Source organism: Urocitellus parryii, chromosome 6 (genome assembly GCF_045843805.1).
Source record: "Urocitellus parryii isolate mUroPar1 chromosome 6, mUroPar1.hap1, whole genome shotgun sequence".
Classification (NCBI taxonomy): Eukaryota; Metazoa; Chordata; class Mammalia; order Rodentia; family Sciuridae; genus Urocitellus; species Urocitellus parryii.
In genome coordinates, this window is record NC_135536.1 from 110,928,724 (window position 1) to 110,947,795 (window position 19,072).

The 19,072-nt window shown below is 53.6% G+C and overlaps 1 protein-coding gene across 4 annotated transcripts in view; it reads left to right on the plus strand.

Moving 5' to 3' along the window:
- The window catches only part of Smad6 (SMAD family member 6), a 74,884-nt gene extending 58,248 nt beyond the window's left edge, over positions 1-16,636 (plus strand). For 2 of the 4 annotated variants that reach the window (XM_026408836.2, XM_026408838.2), the window contains one exon: positions 15,677-16,636. In XM_026408836.2, the coding sequence (XP_026264621.1) occupies positions 15,677-16,221 (545 nt within the window). In that variant the 3' untranslated portion in view covers positions 16,222-16,636. The remainder of the gene's footprint in view (positions 1-15,676) is intronic. The other 2 variants (XM_026408837.2, XM_026408839.2) reach the window with 1 other exon arrangement.
- Positions 16,637-19,072: the final 2,436 nt, after the last annotated feature.

Sequence of the window (19,072 nt, forward strand, 5' to 3'; positions counted from 1 at the left end):
CGTCTGGTGGCACATGTTGTGGCCAGCCCGGACCTCAGTGTTTTTGTTGATAGCCATTTCTGAAGCTCAAGGGGACGGGGCAGAGGAGTTGGTACAGGGAGGGAGAGAAAGGTGTCCACCAACACCCTGGGCTTCCCTGCCCTGAAGGATGGTCCCCACCCCCAGGAACACAGCAGGGAGGCCCTGCCACCTCAGGATCCCCATCTTGGTGAGCTAGATGTCTGAAATGCCCCTGAGGGAGGCAGCTTCGGGGGCCACCCTGGGCACCAGTCTCGGGGCTCTGCTGAGCACCTCCTGAGCTGGGTGATGGACAGTGGAGGGAGCAGAGCAGTTGTGGCCTGGAGGCTGGGCCCCACTCCCTGCCCAATGTCAGTGCGCCACTCGAAGGGGCTCCACTTCCTCAGGGGTCCACAGGCTGGAGGGCCATGGGGTAGCTCCAGGACAGGGACACCCTGGGGAGACTGGCGGCTCTGGGTCTCCCTGGCCGGGCTCCAGCCCCCACGTGCCCAGAGACACAGGCGGTTGCTCCTGACTCGGTGCCCTTAGGGACCCGCCCAGCCGGAACCTGCCAGTTCCCCGTCAGTGCCGCCTCCCCGACTTGGCAGGGCTGTCTCCTCGAGCTGGAGCAGCCTTCGGTATTTCCAGCTTGGCCCCCTGCCCGCCTCTCTGGGGCCTTGCAGTCTGTCCCTCTTGGGCCGGGACCAGGGCACCCTCTCAGCTGATGGCTTCACGAGCTCGCCCCACACGCCCTGCACTTCTCTGGGGGCCCCTGTCCTCACCTGCGGTGTGACCGAGTGGAGCATGCTGCCTACCCACAGGGAGAAGACCGGGGGCCAAGCTCATTTGTAAATCATCCAGGAGGCCACAAGCAGGTGACCTTGGTTGCCCACTGCGGTGATGCCTGAAGGAATTCCACACGGGTGGGCCCCTCCCTCCTTGCCTGCTCTCACTGGGAAACGCCTGAGCTGGCAGGGTCCCCTGGCTGAATGCCTTAGGAACGCTGCTTCTTTAAGACAGACAGAGATAGCCTGGTGGCACGCTGGCGTGCACGGCCACAGGCCACGGCTCCTTCCCAGGCAGCCACTGCTTGCCAGAGGAGAGCCGAGGAGGCTCTACCGTCCCAGGGACATTTCTGTCCAAATACACAGACAACATAGACAACTGAGGACCCCTCACCAGCTCAGGCTGTTTGCGGGGTGGGCAGTACCTAGGAAATCAGGTTTTGTGATTTTTTTCAAATACCATAGGCTGGGGTGCCGGCCGGTGATGTTTCCTGTTAGAGGTCATTGAGAGATCTGCTTAAGGGAACATAGGAACGATTTGTAATGGTATGCCCGTTGTTTATACAGAGCCAGTAGGATAAACAGTTCTCCTGAGCCTTATTTATATTTTGCATTTGTTTATCAAAACTTTTTTTCTTTAAACTGCAACCCAGCTGCTTTCGGAATTATTATAAACTCTAGATTTATGAGTCCTAATTAATGGTACTTTACTGTATATGCACAATAATTCATCTTGGCAGTGTGCGTGCTTTATCCAGAAGCCTCAGTGTTTGGGGGAAGAGGAGCAAAGTGAAAGTGTCCCTTCCCCCCTGCTCCCCAGAGTATTAATGTTATAGAAAGATTCTGGTTATATCATTTCTCTTATCAGGTTAAAAGTGGACGTAAGACATGGCGTAGCTGAAGCCTGAGGTTGTATGCCTGCGTGAGGCCCTGGATTTGCCCCCAATAGCCTGCTACACAGAGACCTTCCCTAAGCTGCACTCTAGGGTGCCTCGACCTTGGAGCCCACAGATTGACTGGTCTGGTGCACACTCCAGGGGAGACGTTGATACTGAGGGGTGTGTATGGGGCCAGAGGAGAAAGATGACCAAAAGGACACTCGATGGCAGTTCTAGCAGCAACTGATGTTCATCCTTGCTTATGATATCATAGTTGCTTCTGTTACAACAGTTATCCTTCTCTGATATCATGGCTTAATTTTATTCATTCATTCATTCATTCATTCATTCATTCATTCATTCTAAAGGTGGAATCTTGTTCAGTTGCTAAGGCTGGACTCAAACTTGCGATCCTCCTGCCTCAGCCTCCCAGGTTGCTGGGGTTACAGGCATGTGTTACTATGTCTGGCTCCTGGCTTGATTCTGACATCGATCCAGCTACTATCAACCATTCAGCATGACTGCTGACATGAGGTTCCCATTCTATCCTGTACCTTAAAGGGGGAAAAAGACCTTTATTACCTTTGGGAATTAAAGATACTACCCAGCCCCGGGGCTCTGCATTTGGCTTGCAGGGGTGTGTAGGGTGGGGGTGTTGGAGAGCTGTGCTCTGCTCTCCCAGTTGGTTGTCATCTGGGTACACACCAAGCTGGTTACCTTGTTTCTTGAGTTTTTTACCCATGCAAAGGCCTTCCAAAGTTTTGACCCATAGAGGTGGCATGTTTCCATCTCGGCCCTGAGGACCCTGGGATGACTTTAACAAAGCCCAAGCTGCAGCTGTCCCCTCAGCTTTTGTGTGCCAGGGAGATGGGGGGGGCATATCCCCATTTCACAGACCAGGAAACTGAGGTGTATACAGGTTGGTAGCACCCGCTTGGGTTGGCCCTGTGGACGACTTAGGAAAGGTGACCTCCGTGTGTTGGGGTTTTCTGCTGTTATTTTTAACTCTGGTTTCCAACGTCCTTTCTTGCAGCAGTGGCCACAGACAGGGCTGGGATGTCGTAAGAGGCTTGATGTAACTAAAAGTGCCTGGCCTGCGAGTTCCCAAGTTCCCGCCCGAGGAGGAAGTGGTGAGGTGGCCAGGAATGCAACCTGCGCCTCCCAGATTAATTAATAATTGAGAGCTGGCCCCCTGCCAGGCGGCGGAGCCGGGAGATACACTGAACAAAGAGTGGTGGTTAACTGCAGTGGGGGAAGGGAGGTCTGACTCTGCCTGTGGCTAAAAGGGAAATTCACAATGGCCTTGATTTATGCTGCTGTTACTCAGGATCCTCCTTAGTGGGCCCACTTGGGCCAGTGCTCTAAGAATGCAGATGCTGACCACCTGAGGGCACAGGTGCCCATGGGGAGGTGAGGAGGAAGGGTGCGGGGGGAGGTGCCAGTCACACTGGTACTTCAGAGAGTGGGACTGTGCTGACTGCCTGTCAGAACTTTAAACAGGTGAGAAGTAGAAGTGGCTTTGGAGTCCACCACCCTGAGTTTGAATTCTGGTTTATTGGTTTATCAGGTCAGGGGCCTTCATTTCCTCTATAAGTTTATACCTGCCTCCCTAGGATTGCTCTTGGTGTTAAATGAGATGGGATATGGTGACAGTAGGTGCTTGGTGGGGACTGGAGATGAGGCTGGAGGAATGACATCTGCAATCAGTCTCTGCTACGGCCAGACCTGCCAGGTGCTTGCTGCTGCTTAGGGTTGACCCACAAGAGCCCTGTAAGGCTTCCCTGTGACTCAGGAAAGGTACCCCTTCCTCCCAATGTCACACAGGCCCCTGTGGCTGCAAATAACTCTGCAGAGAGCAAGAGAGTCCCAGAGGCACTTGGGCATTGCTGTCGGGGTTCAGCCTAGGGGTCTCCTTGGGCTTTTTCATCTTTTCAAGAAGAAATCAAGGATTATGAACTGGATCGTGGAAAATGAGGCAGATGCCCCTCTTTGCTGAAAAGTGAGTGTTTGAGTCAGCTTTTTCGCTGCTGTTATGAAAACAACTATAGAGGAGGAAAAGTTTATTTGAGGGCTCATGGTTTCAGGGGTCTTAGTCCACAGAAGGGTGGCTCCATTCCTCAGGGCTCGAGGTGAGGCCGAACATTATGGCGGGAGAGTGTGGCTGAGGGAAGCAGCTCACATCATGGTGATCAAGAAGCAGAGATTCGGGGTTGGGGTTGTGGCTCAGCGGTAGAGCTCGCCTCGCAAGGCCCTGGGTTTGATCCTCAGCACCACATAAAAATGAATAAATAAATAAAGTTATTTTTTAAAAAAAGGAAGAAGCAGAGACTCCACTCTCTCTCCAGATACATATACCTCAAAGCCACACCCCCAGTTCCCACCTCCTCCACCTCAGTTACACTTAGCTGACCCCATCAGGGGATTAATTCACTGACTGAGTCAAGACTCTCACAATCCAATCATTTCTCCTCGGAACCTTCTTGCATCTCTCACCTGTGAGCTTTGGGGGGACACCTCAGCCAAACCCTAACTGTTGGCTTGGGAGTAGACCCAAGAGCAGCACAGTGGACCAACAGGACCACTGCTGTCCCATCATTGCCACATTGGCTTGAGTCCCTCAGGGTGCCCCTGTGTGTCCAGACACAGACTGAAGAATTCCTCTGAGGAATAGAAGCCGGTGCCCAGGCGATGGCTTACCTTCCTCCAGAATGCCTGGCGGAAGGAAGGTGGCGGCAGTGGAAGGAGATCCGACCCACTGCCTCAGTAGCCTGGGGCAGCCCCCCAGCCTCTCGGAGCCGATATTCCATAACCTAAAATGGGGCCATTTCTGAGTGGACTTGGAGAGTGGGCAGACGCTCCAGTCAGAGAGCGCATCCTTCCATTACCATCTATCTGCAGGTAGAACCACTCTCTTGCCTGGGTTATGAGGTCCGAGAGAACCATGCTTGTCCTCCTCTTGTTTTGGGAACCAGGCTTGGCCTTGGGTTTGAGGTGTGGCTCAAACACAGGGTCTCTGTGGGGTTGGCCCCACGGGATGGAGGAGCCGCTCAGCACCCTCCCTCTGCTGCACCTGGCGCCCCTATCAAACAAACCCGTTCTTTTCCAGGCAGCTTGGGAGCTTGGGCATGGGCATGCCTGGTGCCAGGCAGCTTTGACTCACCTGCACAGTAACACAGCTGCCAGCAGCAGACAGGTCACTGTGGCAGGGCCAGGAGCTGCCAAGCCAGTAGTCATTTTGCAACATTTTTGCAGAGAACATTTAAATCTCATGTTACTGTAGTTTCTCCAGCAAATACTAGTATTTAATTGTGGATTAATGATCTCTCCAGTCAATATTAGCTTTTTGCTTATTATGAAGCACTCCTGTTTGTTCCAGAAACATATAAGAACGATTCAAGCAACCCTCGCTTTAAGAAAATCCAGCATGTAGGCATCTGCGTTCACCCAAGAAGCGTGGATTGTGTATCTTTGTGCTATAAGGGGATATTTTAAAGAAAAGAATTTCATGCAAGAATTATTTTACAATTGAATGCCCCCACGTCTGGTACTTTAATATTGAAGTATTTATTCCCAACTTCATCTTTAGTGTAAATCAAGGCAGGTGCATTTGACTTGCAAAGCTCACACCGAAGGAGGTCTGGTTGGTAAAGAGCAGCCTGGGCTTAGATGAGACTTATTTTTTAGAGCTTTTGCAAATACGAAAACCAGCTCTGCCGCCCCATTCCTTGGCTCTTCCACTCAAAGCTGTTACTCTCTCTCCCTTCACCCTCTTGGACATCGAAAGCCAGAGAAATGAAACCCACCTCCACCCAGACAAGATGACAGGCGCGGCCAGGCTTTAGGCAATTTTTTTTTTTTTTTTTTTTTTGCCACTGAAACAAGCCTGTGTCTGTATAGTGAGTTCATGGGACATTCCACAAGCAGGGTCGCCTCATGAGAGGTAGCAATAGGGACAGTGCTTCTCCCCACTGCCTTACTGTCCCAGCCTGTGGGCACCCGTGGTGTCATCTGTAAAGCGGGAACAGTATTGTTGCTGTGCCTTTTTCAGGGGTGTGGATGGGGAGGGGGATCAGATAATTTCCCCAGCCCTTGGATGTCAGATGTCATTCACATTCCGTTGCTCAGAGCACCTTTATTAGGTGCCAGTCCCCAGTCCCCCAGAGGAAAGGCAAAGATGGGGACCCACCCCGGTCACTTTCTGCAGTGTTCCTGTACCATGTAAGATGCGGTGACCCCTGAGAACTAAGACAGACTGAGGGAAGGCAATTTTTAGGTACTTTGCTTTTTGTGGCTTTATATTGGTCTAAATAGAAGTCTGAGGCAGGAGATTTGCCAATAAAACTCAATTTGCATTTGAGAAATAAAAGGGAAATGGAGGTCTTGTCTCCGTCTTAATCATAAAACAAAGCTGGCCCTGAATCTTCCAGCTCTGGGGGCCTGCAGGGTGGGAACTTGAAGCCCCCTGCCATCTATCACACACTAGCCCTCCTGAACCCCTTCCACACCCAGGCTGTCCCTAGCTGAACCCCCAAAGGGCCAGTTTTGTTCTCCGTGGCCTAGATTCACCAGGGAAGCCAGGGTGGGGTCCAGTCGGTGAGGTTCAGCCGTGAAAGCCCGAGATGAGGACCCAGGCTTAGCCTGACCCTAGAGCAGCCCCCAAGGCCAGAGAATTGCACGGTTCCCTCAAGAGCAGCGCAGGGCCCTCCCCTCTCACAACTACCACCTCTTCCTGGGGACTGAGGTCCCCCGCTTCATCTTCTCACACAAATATCATGTTATTTCAGAATCTTTCCAGGGGCAGCAGTAAAAGCCAGGCTTTCCCACCCCAGGTGGTCTCTGAGTAAGAAAACAAACAAACAAGCCCAGCATCTGACTTGCGATAAGACCAAGGAGGCCTTGGAACCGGAGCAAAGTTCAGAGGCTTTTGTTGCAGAAACTGGTTCCCTCTGGGAGCCTGGGCTGGTTTCACGAGCTGTTGGCCTCCCTCTGTCTCCTTCCCAGGCATTTCTGGCTCTTCACTCCTCTGCCCTCCCTGCCTCCTCCCACCTGGGTGCTTGCCCGCCTGCCCGCCCGCCCTGGGAGGCCAAGGGGCTTCCCTGCCCTGTGTCCTAGGTCCCTAAGCTGCTGGGGCTTCCTTTGGAGTTTCTGGAGTCGTGTGATCGGTTGGCTCTGGGATGGAGGTGACTCAGATGCCAGCCTCAGTCCCCGGCCTCTGTGTGGCTCTTTGGATCTCAGCGGCCTGCAGAACCTGGCCAGAAAAGCCACGCTGCCTGGGCCTGGGGAAGCTGGAGCAGCCCTGCGGGAGGGGAGCCATCTCAGGAGGGCAGGATGAGGCGCCGCAGGTGGACGGCAGGCCCCAGGTGTCCTCTGGCTGCAGTGGCAGGGCTGGCGGGCTCCCGTGGAGGGGCCGCTGAACAGGAATGTGCGTTGGGGCCTGGGCAAAGCTGGCTTTGTGTCGGGGCTGCAGTACAAGTTCATCTTTTCAGGATTTGTGTGAATGCTGCACGAGATAAAAGAATGGAAACCTTACCCTCGGCAGCCAGGCCGACACTTTGTTCAATCAGAGACGCGGCCGAGCCCGCCAGGGTCAAGGCGCCAAGGCTGAAAGGAAGGCCTTTCCGCAGGGCCTCTCCTGTCTCTCCCTCTGAAGGAGGCCACTTACAGCCCAGCCAGCGACCGACCGTCACTGTACCCTTGATGGCTCCTAGACCGCTCTGGGCAGCACCTCTGAGGGACACAGAAGAGCAGAGGGAGGGACGAAGAGCAATGAAGGGCCCAGGAAAAAGGGGGTGCACTGCTGGCTGCACTGCTGTGTGGCCTCCTGTGCTGGGGTCTGCCCAATGAACGGGGTGGCTCCCATCCCCCCCGGGGGCTCGTAAGGTTCTGAAGGGAGAGTGAACGGACAGCACCCAGCAACAGGCACCTCCCACCCTCCAGGGACCCAGCCAGGGCCCGTGGCCTTTCCCAAGACCAGTGTTCTTTATTGGTGCACATCTAGAAAATGCTCGTTCTTGTATTCTGAAGGGGTGGAATTTTTGAGTGTGAGAGAGAAAGTAAACTTGAAAGCCCCAAAATGTATATGTTCACAGGGCTGCACGAGGGGCCACAGAGGGCGTTTAGGGATTGGGGGTATTTGAAGAGCCCCGGGACCCTCCAGGAAGGTGGAAGGTGTCAAGACGGCCAACGCTGAGGACCCCCTGTTTTGGGGGTGCTGGGGATCAAACCCAGAGCCTTGAGCCTACCAGACAAGTGCTCTACCACTGCTCTACCCGCAGCCCAGAAGACCCCTCTTAATATCCCATCTTTGTGTGGCCCCCACGTGACAGTCTGGAGTTGGACATGGCTGGATGATTATAGCTTCGTGACCATAAAGTAACCCTCATGGCCTCTGAGATTTTGCAGCCCACAGGTAGCAGCCACAGGGGTAATGCAAAAGTCCCGGCTCTAAGCCTAACAGGTGCTCAAGTCCTAGTTTTGCAGCTTCCTAGCCAGTGACTCTGGGCACGTTACCTGACCTTCGGGCCTCAGCTCCCTCATCTTGAAACAGATTGATGATAGGATGAGCAGTATGTTGACAAAGTGCATTTAAAGCGTGGTGTGATGGCTCACGCCTGTAATCCAGAGGCATGAGAGGCTGAGGCAGGAAGATTGCAAGTTCAAAGCCAGCACTCAGCAACTTAGTGAGACCCTGACTCTAAATAAAATATCTGTTTTAAAAAGGAGGCTGGAGATGTGGCTTAGTGGTTAAGTGCCCCCTGGGTTTAATACCTGGTACTAATAAATAAATAAATAAATAAATAAATAAATAGTGTGCTTCATGCTCTGCCTGGCCTTTGGTAAAGGTTTGTTAACTGTTGATGGGATTATTACATTATTCATATTTCTATTGTTATTTTTCCTTGATATTCAGCTCCATTGGCACATCTTATCTTTGTGGGTGTTATTACCTAATGGGAATCCTCTTATGAACTGTACAGGCTGAGCCAGTCTATTATACAATTTGTGCAAATAATATAGAGAGATAAGTCTGCATGGTGGTACTAGCTATTAACTTACGGGGTGCTTATTTTAAGTCAGGCGTTGTTTGATGCACTTGAAATTCATGCCAATGCCCCCAGTGAAGAAGCCACTGATTGCATCCTCATTTTGCAGTTTAGGAAACTGAGGCCCAGAGTGGTGAAGCCACCTGCCCAAGATTTCACAGCTGGCAAGCGCAGAGCTGAGACTCGCAGGCAGGCAGAACCCATGCTCCTAATCCAGCCCTGTGTAGAAGACGCCCACCAGTCACAGATGTACTGCTCATTTCCACTGTGACCTTGGCAGCCACTTTACCTCTGGGGGCTTTAGTTTTTGCCCCTCAGCCACGTGGACTGCACGTTCCTCCGCCCCCTCCCTGGCTGTCACTCTCTGTTCCCAGTCCCATCACACTCCCTGTCTTGGGAGTAGCACCCCCCAGCACAGCAGCTGAGGGCTGTCTGGATTGTGGCACCAGCGTAGTCCCCTAAGCCAGGCGTGGTGGCGCACGCCTCTAATCCCAGCAAATAGATAGGCCGAGGCCGGAGGATGGAAAGTTCAAGGCCAGCCCTGGCAATTTAGGGAGACCCTGGGTCAAAATCAAAAGGGCTGGGGATGGCGGTCGGGGCAGAGCACCCTGGGTTCCATACCTGGCCCTGGGAGGCAAAAACAAGAACCCCGAGGTGGGCCCTGTGCGGGCAGCGGCGGTGGCCAGACCGCCCGTGATGTGATGACCGATTAGGAACTTCCTCTTGGAAGCCCAGCTTCCTCTAGGAGCCAGAGGTGCTGGGGCTTGGTGGGGGCGGGGAGGGTGGGTGGGAGCAAATGAGAGGAAACTCCTGTCAGCTGGGCCGCGCTTGGCCAGCGTTCAGCAGAGCGGCTCACTCTAAGCTGCTGACCATTAGCATGGCCCTGTGCACATGCCTCTCTCCCCGCTGCTGCAGCCCGGTGGGTAAACCACTGGCGTCCCCTCCCTTGACCAGCAAAAGAAAGCTTCTAATTAATGCTGCGCCTCTCTGACTTGCTGGAAAACCTGAAGCCATTTCTGCCACTCAAAACGACAAAGGAGGGCTAAGTGGAAACTCCTTTTCTCCTCTAGGTTTGATAACAAAAACGACTTATCTAATGGGCAAACAAGGCTTTAAAGGGGTGTTAGGTTAACCAGATGCAGGGCCACGTAATTATTCCCAGGCCTGGGAGCCCCAGATGAAAAGCTGCCGGTTGGATAGGAACTTGAAGCCACAGGCATGACATGGGACAGAAGAAAGGAGTTTTCCAGGAAGACAGGAGGCCCCTCAGTTCAACCCTGTGAAAAGGGGAAGAGCAAGACCCAAGTTCCTGTCTGGCGCAACTACCAACTTGCTGATTGACCCTGGATAAGTCACTTAACCTCTCTGGTCGTCTGAGAGCCCAAGTTTCTCTTCTCAGCTCTCTCTGGGGGATCTGCGTTGGTATTGGGCTCATTGATTTGTGGCAGACCAGGCCTATTCATCCGGCTCCAGGAGGGAGAGGGAGGTTGCTGTGGCCTAGGTAGTTATGAAGCAGCAGCAAAGACTTGGAGTGTGGTGGGCATGGAGAGTAAGAGCGCACAGCCTGGCCTCCTGTGAGTGCTCTATGCCTTTGCACCTAGGGCTTTTCAAGACTGACCTGAGCACATTCCTGGTGTATTCAGAGGATGGCCAAGTCCAGGGACGTTTGGCCAGAGGGGCAGGGGAAGCACAGGAAAGCCGGCTGCAGTGTGCCGAGGCTTCTGGAGCGAGCACGCAGCCCAGCCCACGGGGGAGCACACAGGAACGCTCCTGCCCTTTGTTTTGACAGAAAACTGCTGATTCAAAGAAGCTGAAGGCTTTTCTTGGGACTTCAGCTCTCTGGCCTCCCTCAGACTGCAGCCGATCCCCTTGGTGGCCCGGCACCCCCACAAAATTACATGGTGGGCTCTGGGCAGCCTTGATGGTCAGACAGCCAGCCATTGGAGGGGCTGGATTCGGTGCCGGGGACAAGGCCTATTGTTGGGGACAGGGCCTTCTGCCCTACACAGGCATCCACCACCCTCTGGTGGCAGGAATGTGGGCGCCACTGGGAGGGAACTGACGGTCCCCTGGCCGCCCAGAGCCCTGCTGAGGCCACTCTAGGACAGACCCGGGAACAATGAAATTCACAGCTGAGTGTTTAGGTCATGATTTCGTCCCCAGGTATCAAACACTGCCGTCACCCCGAAGGTTCTCTCGTGCCCCTTCCCATCATCCCACTCCTCAGGGATTTCACTGTTCTGACCTCCTTTTTTCTCTTGCCAGTGCTGGGGCTGGAACCCAGGGCTAGGCCAGCGCTCTACCACTGAGCCACACTGTCCTTGTTCTATCTCCATAGCTTGCTTTGCCCACCCAAGAATTTGATGTAGGTGGGAGCAGATACTAGCGCTCTTCTCGCTCGCAGGATGCACTTGGGGCCATCCTCAGTGTGGCAGGTTTCACGAGTTTGTTCCTTTCTGTCGCTCAGTAGTGCTGGGGGCGGGGTGGCTGGGCCTCGTTTTGCTTATCCACCCCCCTGGTGATGGGCATCTGGACTGGCTCCTGGTTGGGGGTCATGGCTGGAGCCGCTGTGAACATTAACTAAATCACAGGCATTTGGGGCTGCAAGTTCAAGTCATGAGCTCATTGCTCAGAGGGGAAGACTGAGGCCAGAGAAGGGAGGTGACTTGCTGGATCAGGGCCAGCAGGCAGGACTTCTGACTCCCCAGACCCAGCGCCTGTCCTCCTCCCCACCAAGCTCTCCCAGCGGGACCTGGAGTCTGGCTGGGAACTAGGCCAGGCCGTGAGCAGGGGGTAGCGAGCCGGAGTTTCGGTCAGAGCTCGGTCATCTTTGATGTTGTTCACTCGGGTCTGACTCCCTGGGATTTATTTGCAATTAAAGAGCTGGTTCCTAATTAGACTGATGGCTGTGGGAGATGGCGGGACCATCGCCTCAGAGCCACAGAGAAAAGGATCCTTCTGCAAGAGGCTGTCCCCTTGTGTCCTGAGTAGCAGCCCAGACAGACTGTGGGCCAAAGACTTGGTGGATCTGTGGGGGAGGTGCTGGGGACGGGGGGCACAGGAGTCCCTGCCTCTCACGTGCAACACGGCCGGGCGGTTGTCAGCTCACTTGTCCAGGCTGCACAGCTGGCCGGTGGTGACAGCCTAAGGTCTGTCTCAGTCTGAAATCTTTTGGCTCATGTGAGCAGGGTGAGAGGAGAACTCTAGAATCCGAAGCTCTGGTCCCTGCCCACCCCCTGCCATGTGTCATCAGGCAAGCCACTCTATACCCTCTCGGGGCACTGGGTCACTGGACTCCATTAGCGTTTCCCACAGACCAGCCTCAAAACTCAAGTTTTCCTTGGTTCATGACAAAGAAAATTAAAATGAGGTAGAAAATAAGTCCACACAGGACAAAATGAAGCAGCCATCACCCTCTCATTTCAAACTCCCTGTTACAATAGGGATTCAAGGGCTGGGGCTGGGGCTGAGCTAGAGCGCTTGCCTAGCTCATGTGAGGCCCTGGGTTCGATCCTCAGCACCACATAAAAAAGAAATAAAATAAAGGTATTGTGTCCAACTACAACTAAAAAATAAATATCAAAAAATGAATAAAGTAGGATTCGTTTGTGGGGGCCCTAAGTGTTGGGACCCCCTGCATGAGACCATGTCAGGGGCCCTCAAGCTGTGCAGTGGTACACACCTTCCAGGACCCAGACCACGAGAGCAGTCGTGGTCACCGGTGGGGAAACTGAGGCTTAGAGAAGAGGAGGGACTAGCTCCGTGCACAGGCTGTAGGGTGGAGCCCACCCCAAAGGCTCTGCCTGGCACCCGGAGAAGGGCTCCTTCTCAGTATCCGACAGAGACCCAAGTCCTTGCCTACCACCTTCCACTGCCCCGGGCTTCCTGTGGGGTGGGGACAGTGTGCAGACTGTACTTTGTGTCACCCCTCCATCTGTGTTAGTGGGTTCCCAGAGCACCCTTCTGGACAGATGCAGCCCCGGGGCAGACAGAGAAGACAGAGACCCCGCCTTTCCTACTTGGAGAGTGTGGGGGTCCCTGACCAGCAGCATGGTCACCTCTCAGGCCTGGGGAGGGGCTGAAGTTTAGATGCCCAGGAGGGAGAGGTCACAGCAGTCATCCCAGAGGTGACAGTCTGCCTCCAAGAATTTGGGAGCCTTGGCCAGAAGCCCAGGCCCAGTAGGTGCCACCAGTCTGCTCAAGCCAGGCCCCAGTACCCGGGAGCGAGACAGCTGGTCAGGCTGGGCCCTCGGGTGGCCTAGTCATTCCTGTGAGGGGTGGGAGACCCAGAGGGGTGTTTGGCTGACTGGGGTGAGGGGAACTGAGAGGAGGGGGCCTTGAATTGAAAAGCTTTTTGGGAACTGAGAAGACAAAGTGCCCACCCTCCCAGGCCTGTGACACCCCTTCACAGGCTGCTGTCTGACTCTGAACTGTCTGGGCAGAACTGGTGCGTTATGGCGGGTGGCCCTTGCAGAGCCTTCCTGAGAAGGGAAGGTAGAAGGAAGTGGTAAGGCCTCACTCCATGAGACGGTGGCGGAGTCCTGGGGAGGTAGGGGTGGTACACACCTCTAGGACCCAGACTGTGAGAGCAGTCGTGGTCACCTGTGGAAACTGAGGCTTACAGAAGAGGAGGGACTTGCTTCATGCACAGGCTCCATGCACAAAACCTGCCTGGCACCTGGACAAGCGCTCCCCTCCTCTCTAGAGTGTGTTTCCTCCTGTGTTCCCCGGCCCACCTCCTCCCTTGCAAGTAGAGCTGTCGTAAAGAAGGCCACAGCTCATAGAAGGCGCTCGGTGATGCCCGTTGCTGGTCCTGTCTCCCAGCATGCTCTGGGCACCTCTTCTTTGCTGCCCCGCCTTGCTGAGTCTGGCACACTCACAGGCCTCCTGCGGGTTGGTGAGCAGCGCTGGGGTTCAGGGCCAGGCTGACCTGCTACTGCTTTCTTGGCCCTTGTGCCAGAGAGGGCAATGGCTTGAGCATTAGAGCTCAGGATCTGGCTGTTCCTGGCTGCTCACCTGTTGAAGCTGGCCTAGTGTCCACAGCCTGGTCGTCTATCAAGGCTTGAGCTGTCTCTGTGCTCACTAGCTAAGGGGTGGGTCAGTTGAGGGCACGGAGAAGGACTTTTCCTTTCCCTTCCTCACCATCAGCTGAAACCATGAGGGGCCTCCATGGAGACTCTGAGGCAGAATGATACAAATTTGGAGCCAGCATGGGGACTTGGATTCCCCAGCACACCTGGGGACCTGTGGCTGGCACCTTGGTGCCAAGCAGAGGGCAGCAGGTGTGTGTGGCGGATGGACATTCATGAGGTCTGCACCAAGCCCAAGGCCCCCGCAGAGCAGCCAGCCTACAGGAAGCCCCTCAGGCAGTTTCCTTCTAGGTGGCCATATGGGCCTCCTGGTATGTGAGGCTATCAGGGGACCCTGTCACCCTGCTCCTCTGGGGATTTGAGGCAGTGCAGGGATGAAGGAAACAGAGCTGGCCTCATCCAAGCTCCCAAGGGAAGTTATCAGAAGTATAATCCCAGCTACTAGGAGGCTGAGGCAGGAGGATCACAAGTTTAAGGCCAGCCTCTGCAATTTAACAAGGCCCTGTCTCAATAAAATAAAAAGGGATGAGGAGAGTGCTTGCCTAGCATGCACAAGGCCCGGAGTTCAATCCCTAGTACTACAAAAACAAAAACACAAGTGTCGTCTCCCTCGGGTTTGGTTGAACTTTGATCAGTTTCCCTTGGAGAAGCTGAGCCATAAAGTGCCCTGCTTTGTTCTTGCCAGGTTTCAGCTGAACGTCTTCTTCCATACAAGGGCCCCCAGCCAGGGAGCAGGCATGGCAGGTCCTGTCACCTTGCTGGGTAGTCATGGGCCATGAGCTCAACAAGGGAAAGACCAGATGACAGAGGCTTCAGAATCTGAGGGGCTGGCCACAGGTGGTAGTAATAGGCCTGGGCATCCCTGCAGGACAGGACAGGCCTGTGTCTGGTTTCCACACGTACAAAGATGCCCCATGTTGGAGTGGCACAGGGTTTCAGGAGCATCCAGGCCACCCCTTTGCCATGCAGTGGGGAAATTGAGGCCCAGAGAGGAGCAGCACACACCTCAGAGCTGAAAAGCTCCTGGGCCCTTGAGGAGTCGTTTTCTTTAGCACTTAGGGACCCTCAACTTCTGCTGTCGTTCTGGTGAAAACCTCCGTCTCTTGCCAAGAAAATCAGCTCAGGTGCAGTAGGCAGTGGGGGAAGTGGGAGGCTGAGATCGAGGCTGGGAATGTCACTGCAACCTCCACACTCTTCCTAGTTTTTGGAAATGGCATCTCACTATGTTGCCCAGGCTGGTCTGGAACTCCTGGGTTCAGGTGACCCTCCTGCCTCAGCTCCTCATGTGTTAGGACTTCCAGGCACCCTTACTATAACAAGGCCAGCACAGCATTCCACGCTGCAGGCTGAAAAGGTTCTCCACCCTGCCTTCTATGCTGAAGTCCCTTCAGGTGATCTCCACCCCCAAGAGTTTACCCCTACTCTATTCCCGTGGCGGCCTGGATGAAGGGGTTGAAATCCTGGCCAAGCCTCACTAGTTGTGAGACCCTTGGGCAGGCTGTGGGTACCATTTTCTGCAGACCAGGTGTCCTCACAGAGTCCAGAGTTAAGAGGCATGGTGCACACACCTGGCAGGTGGAGGATGCTCCTTTGAGTATGTGCAGATGTCTGTCTGTCTGTCTGTCCTGGTGGTGTGTCAAATGCTGGAGAGCAGGAGAGGGATGTGATTTGGGTTGTGCTGCACCCTGTAGGTTCGCAGCCTGTTTTCTCCTTTGCCTGAGGTTTTGTATGTGTGGCAGAGGGGAGCGGGGAGGGGAGAAGAGGTCCCCTCACTGTGTGCCAAATGTCCCGCGCCATGGCACACAGTAGGCGCTCACACAACTGCTGAACCCCTACTGTCCAGACACACCCCTGGTAACCCCCCCTACCCTGTGCTTGTCCAGCAGACGCCAGCATGTCTCCGGACGCCACCAAGCCGAGCCACTGGTGCAGCGTGGCGTACTGGGAGCACCGGACGCGTGTGGGCCGCCTCTACGCGGTGTACGACCAGGCCGTCAGCATCTTCTACGACCTACCTCAGGGCAGCGGCTTCTGCCTGGGCCAGCTCAACCTGGAGCAGCGCAGCGAGTCGGTGCGGCGCACGCGCAGCAAGATCGGCTTCGGCATCCTGCTCAGCAAGGAGCCCGACGGCGTGTGGGCCTACAACCGCGGCGAGCACCCCATCTTCGTCAACTCCCCGACGCTGGACGCGCCCGGCGCACGGGCCCTAGTGGTGCGCAAGGTGCCGCCCGGCTACTCCATCAAGGTGTTCGACTTCGAGCGCTCGGGGCTGCTGCAGCACGCGGCCGAGCCCGACGCCGCCGACGGCCCCTACGACCCCAACAGCGTGCGCATCAGCTTCGCCAAGGGCTGGGGGCCCTGCTACTCCCGGCAGTTCATCACCTCCTGTCCCTGCTGGCTGGAGATCCTGCTCAACAACCACAGATAGCGGCGGCCCCGCCAGGGGCGCGCAGGAGGCCGGGCGCCGCCGTCACTCACCTCGGGAGGGGCCGGCGCCCAGAGACGCGGCCCCCACGGACGAAACCCCCCAAATATCATCTACCTAGATTTAATATAAAGTTTTATATATTATATGGAAATATATATTATACTTGTAATTATGGAGTCATTTTTACAATGTAATTATTTATGTATGGTGCAATGTGTGTATATGGACAAAACAAGAAAGACGCACTTTGGCTTATAATTCTTTCAATACAGATATATTTTCTTTCTTTTCCTCCTTCCTCTCCTTTATTTTGTTTTTGTGTTGTTTAAGAAAAATGATACAGCAGAACTAGGTGGAAAAGCCTGGGTTTGGTGTATGGCTTTTGAAATATTAATGCCCAGATAAAAAGCTCATAGCAGTCACTCGATGATAATAAAGTATTCACATTCTAGTTTTTTTTTTTTTTTCAATTTTAAACTGTCTTGTTTTTACAAAGAGGGACACTCAGGGGTTCTGAGTGGGCTTCTGACCCATCAGGCACTCTGAAACGACTTCAGAATTTACTGGATTAAAAGTAGAGGGAATAAATTGAAAAGAGAGGAAGGATAAGTTTACTCTTAAGTGAACCAGAGAAGGGTCTGTTCCTACCTGCCCTTGGCTTTAGTCGTCCACTGGAGAGGGACCCAGGCAGGAAAAGACCTTTAGTGCTGGCTACCCTGTATGATGGAGGGGGCTCCTGCCTTGGCCTGAAGGAACTCTAAGTCCCCTGGGGGAGGCTCAGGTCCATGCCTCTCATCTCAGAAGACACTATTTTTCACCACTCTGGGGAAATAGCCAGAGGAAATAAGACCAAGTCACATTTACCACATTGTATAATCGCTTTCGAGCCCCAGGGCAAGGCTCCTCTTGGGGTTTCGAAGGCTGTCCCCACACCGCCACCACCACCACCACCACAGAGGAGCTCAGAGTCTGTCCATTCCCAGCTCAGCTGTGTTAATGATTTATGTAGTGGATGGTGTATTTCATTCAACTTCATAAAAGGGAATATTGGGGTTCTGGTAGGATGAGTGACTAGCTTATGAGTCAAATGAAGCCTGCAATTTCCATCTAATTGTAGGACCAGAGCCATCTCATTATATCAGAATTTTTTTCTCCAGAATATTTTTTCTTTTTTGGATACTAGGGATTAAACCCTGGGGGTACTTAACCACTGAGCCCATTTTTTAATTTTTTTCCTTTGAGACAGAGTCTCACTGAGCTATTTAGGGACTCACTAAATTGCTGAAGCTGGTTTTGAACTTGTCATCCTCCTGCCTCAGTTTCCCAAACCCCTGTGATGGTAGGCATGAGCCATCAGGCCCAGCCCCAGAATAACCTTAAAAGAAGGCCTTGCTGGCCAAGTAGCTACAGGGAACATTCCATTGTATGCCTTCTTTCTTGAAGGTTTATATTAACGTGAAGTGCTCTGAGAAGTCCGGTGTATTATCTCTTTGCTACATAATAAATCATCCCCCAATTCAGCAGATTAACACAACTAACATTACCTCCCACAGTTTCTGCAGGTCAGGAATTAGGAGCAGTTTAGCCAAGTGGTCCTGGCTCAGTGAGCTTGCGGTCATGCCAGGAATGTGGTCATCTAAGATATGACTGGGTCTGGGGTCCTGTTCCAAGCCTGGTCACGTGGCAGTTGGCAACAAGTCTCAGGTCCTCTCCATGATGGCCTATCTGTCAAACCTCTCATGACAAAGCTTCCCCAGAGCAAGTGATCAAAGGAGACACCAAGAGTGGAGCCTCTGTCTTCCATTTTCGCATCTCAGAGGAGCACACCAAGGCTTCTGCCGTAATCACTATCACACAAACCATCCCCATTTCAACGCAGGGAAGCCTCCTACACAGGCTGTGAGTGGCACGAGGCAGGGATTGGGTCACCACATCCTCCCATAAAGACATCATTTAACTTTGCTTCCCAAAGTTATTGCCAATAGACTGTCCCCGCCTTTATGAATCCTGTCCCCATGCCTCTGAACTGACCACAGGTGGTCACTCCAGGGTACCCCCCACTACGGCCCTGTCCTTGAGATGCCTGTCTCATTGGCATCTTTCAGAGGCTCTGTTCCTGGTGTAGGGTCAAGATGGGAGGTTCCTAAACTCACAGTCAGGGGTGTCAGAGACCAAGAAGCAGAAGAGGAGTTTTCAGACACTCTGGAGAGAGGGTATGTGAATTCAGATCCTATCCCTGCCACTTAGAGTCAGTGACTTCTGAACTTCTCAGTGTGCTTCCATGCCATCATCTGTAAGATGGGAAAAAAATTGTTCCCACCTTGGCGCAGATTGGGAGAATTAGGCACCCTGTGCAGCACCTTGCTCAGCAGTAGCTGTCACTCACACTGCAAGGGCTGGGGAGGGAGGCTGGGAACCCTCACACAACACCATGAGGAACTGGGCTGATATTTAGGAGGCTGTGGGGAAAAATGGGCTGGTTTCTAAATGGATTGGACCAAATAAGTGATCAGAGCTGGACTTTCTTAAAGATCCTTTTCAAACTGGGCATGGGGGCACACACCTGTGGTCCCAGTGGCTCAGAAGGCTAAGGCAGGAGGATCGAGAGTTCAAAGCCAGCCTCAGCAATTTAGCAAGGCCTTAAGCAACTGGGTGAGAACTTGTCTCAGAATAAAATATAAAAAGGGCTGGGGATGTGGCTAGTGGTAAACACCCCTGGGTTCAATCCCCAGTACCAAAAAAAAAAAAAAAAGTCATTTTCAAGGGACTTAAAGGCAGACTTACAGGTAGGAACAGGTTCTAGCCCTGAACCCATCCTGGTTCCCAGAGCATGTCACCCGCCAGTGGCAGG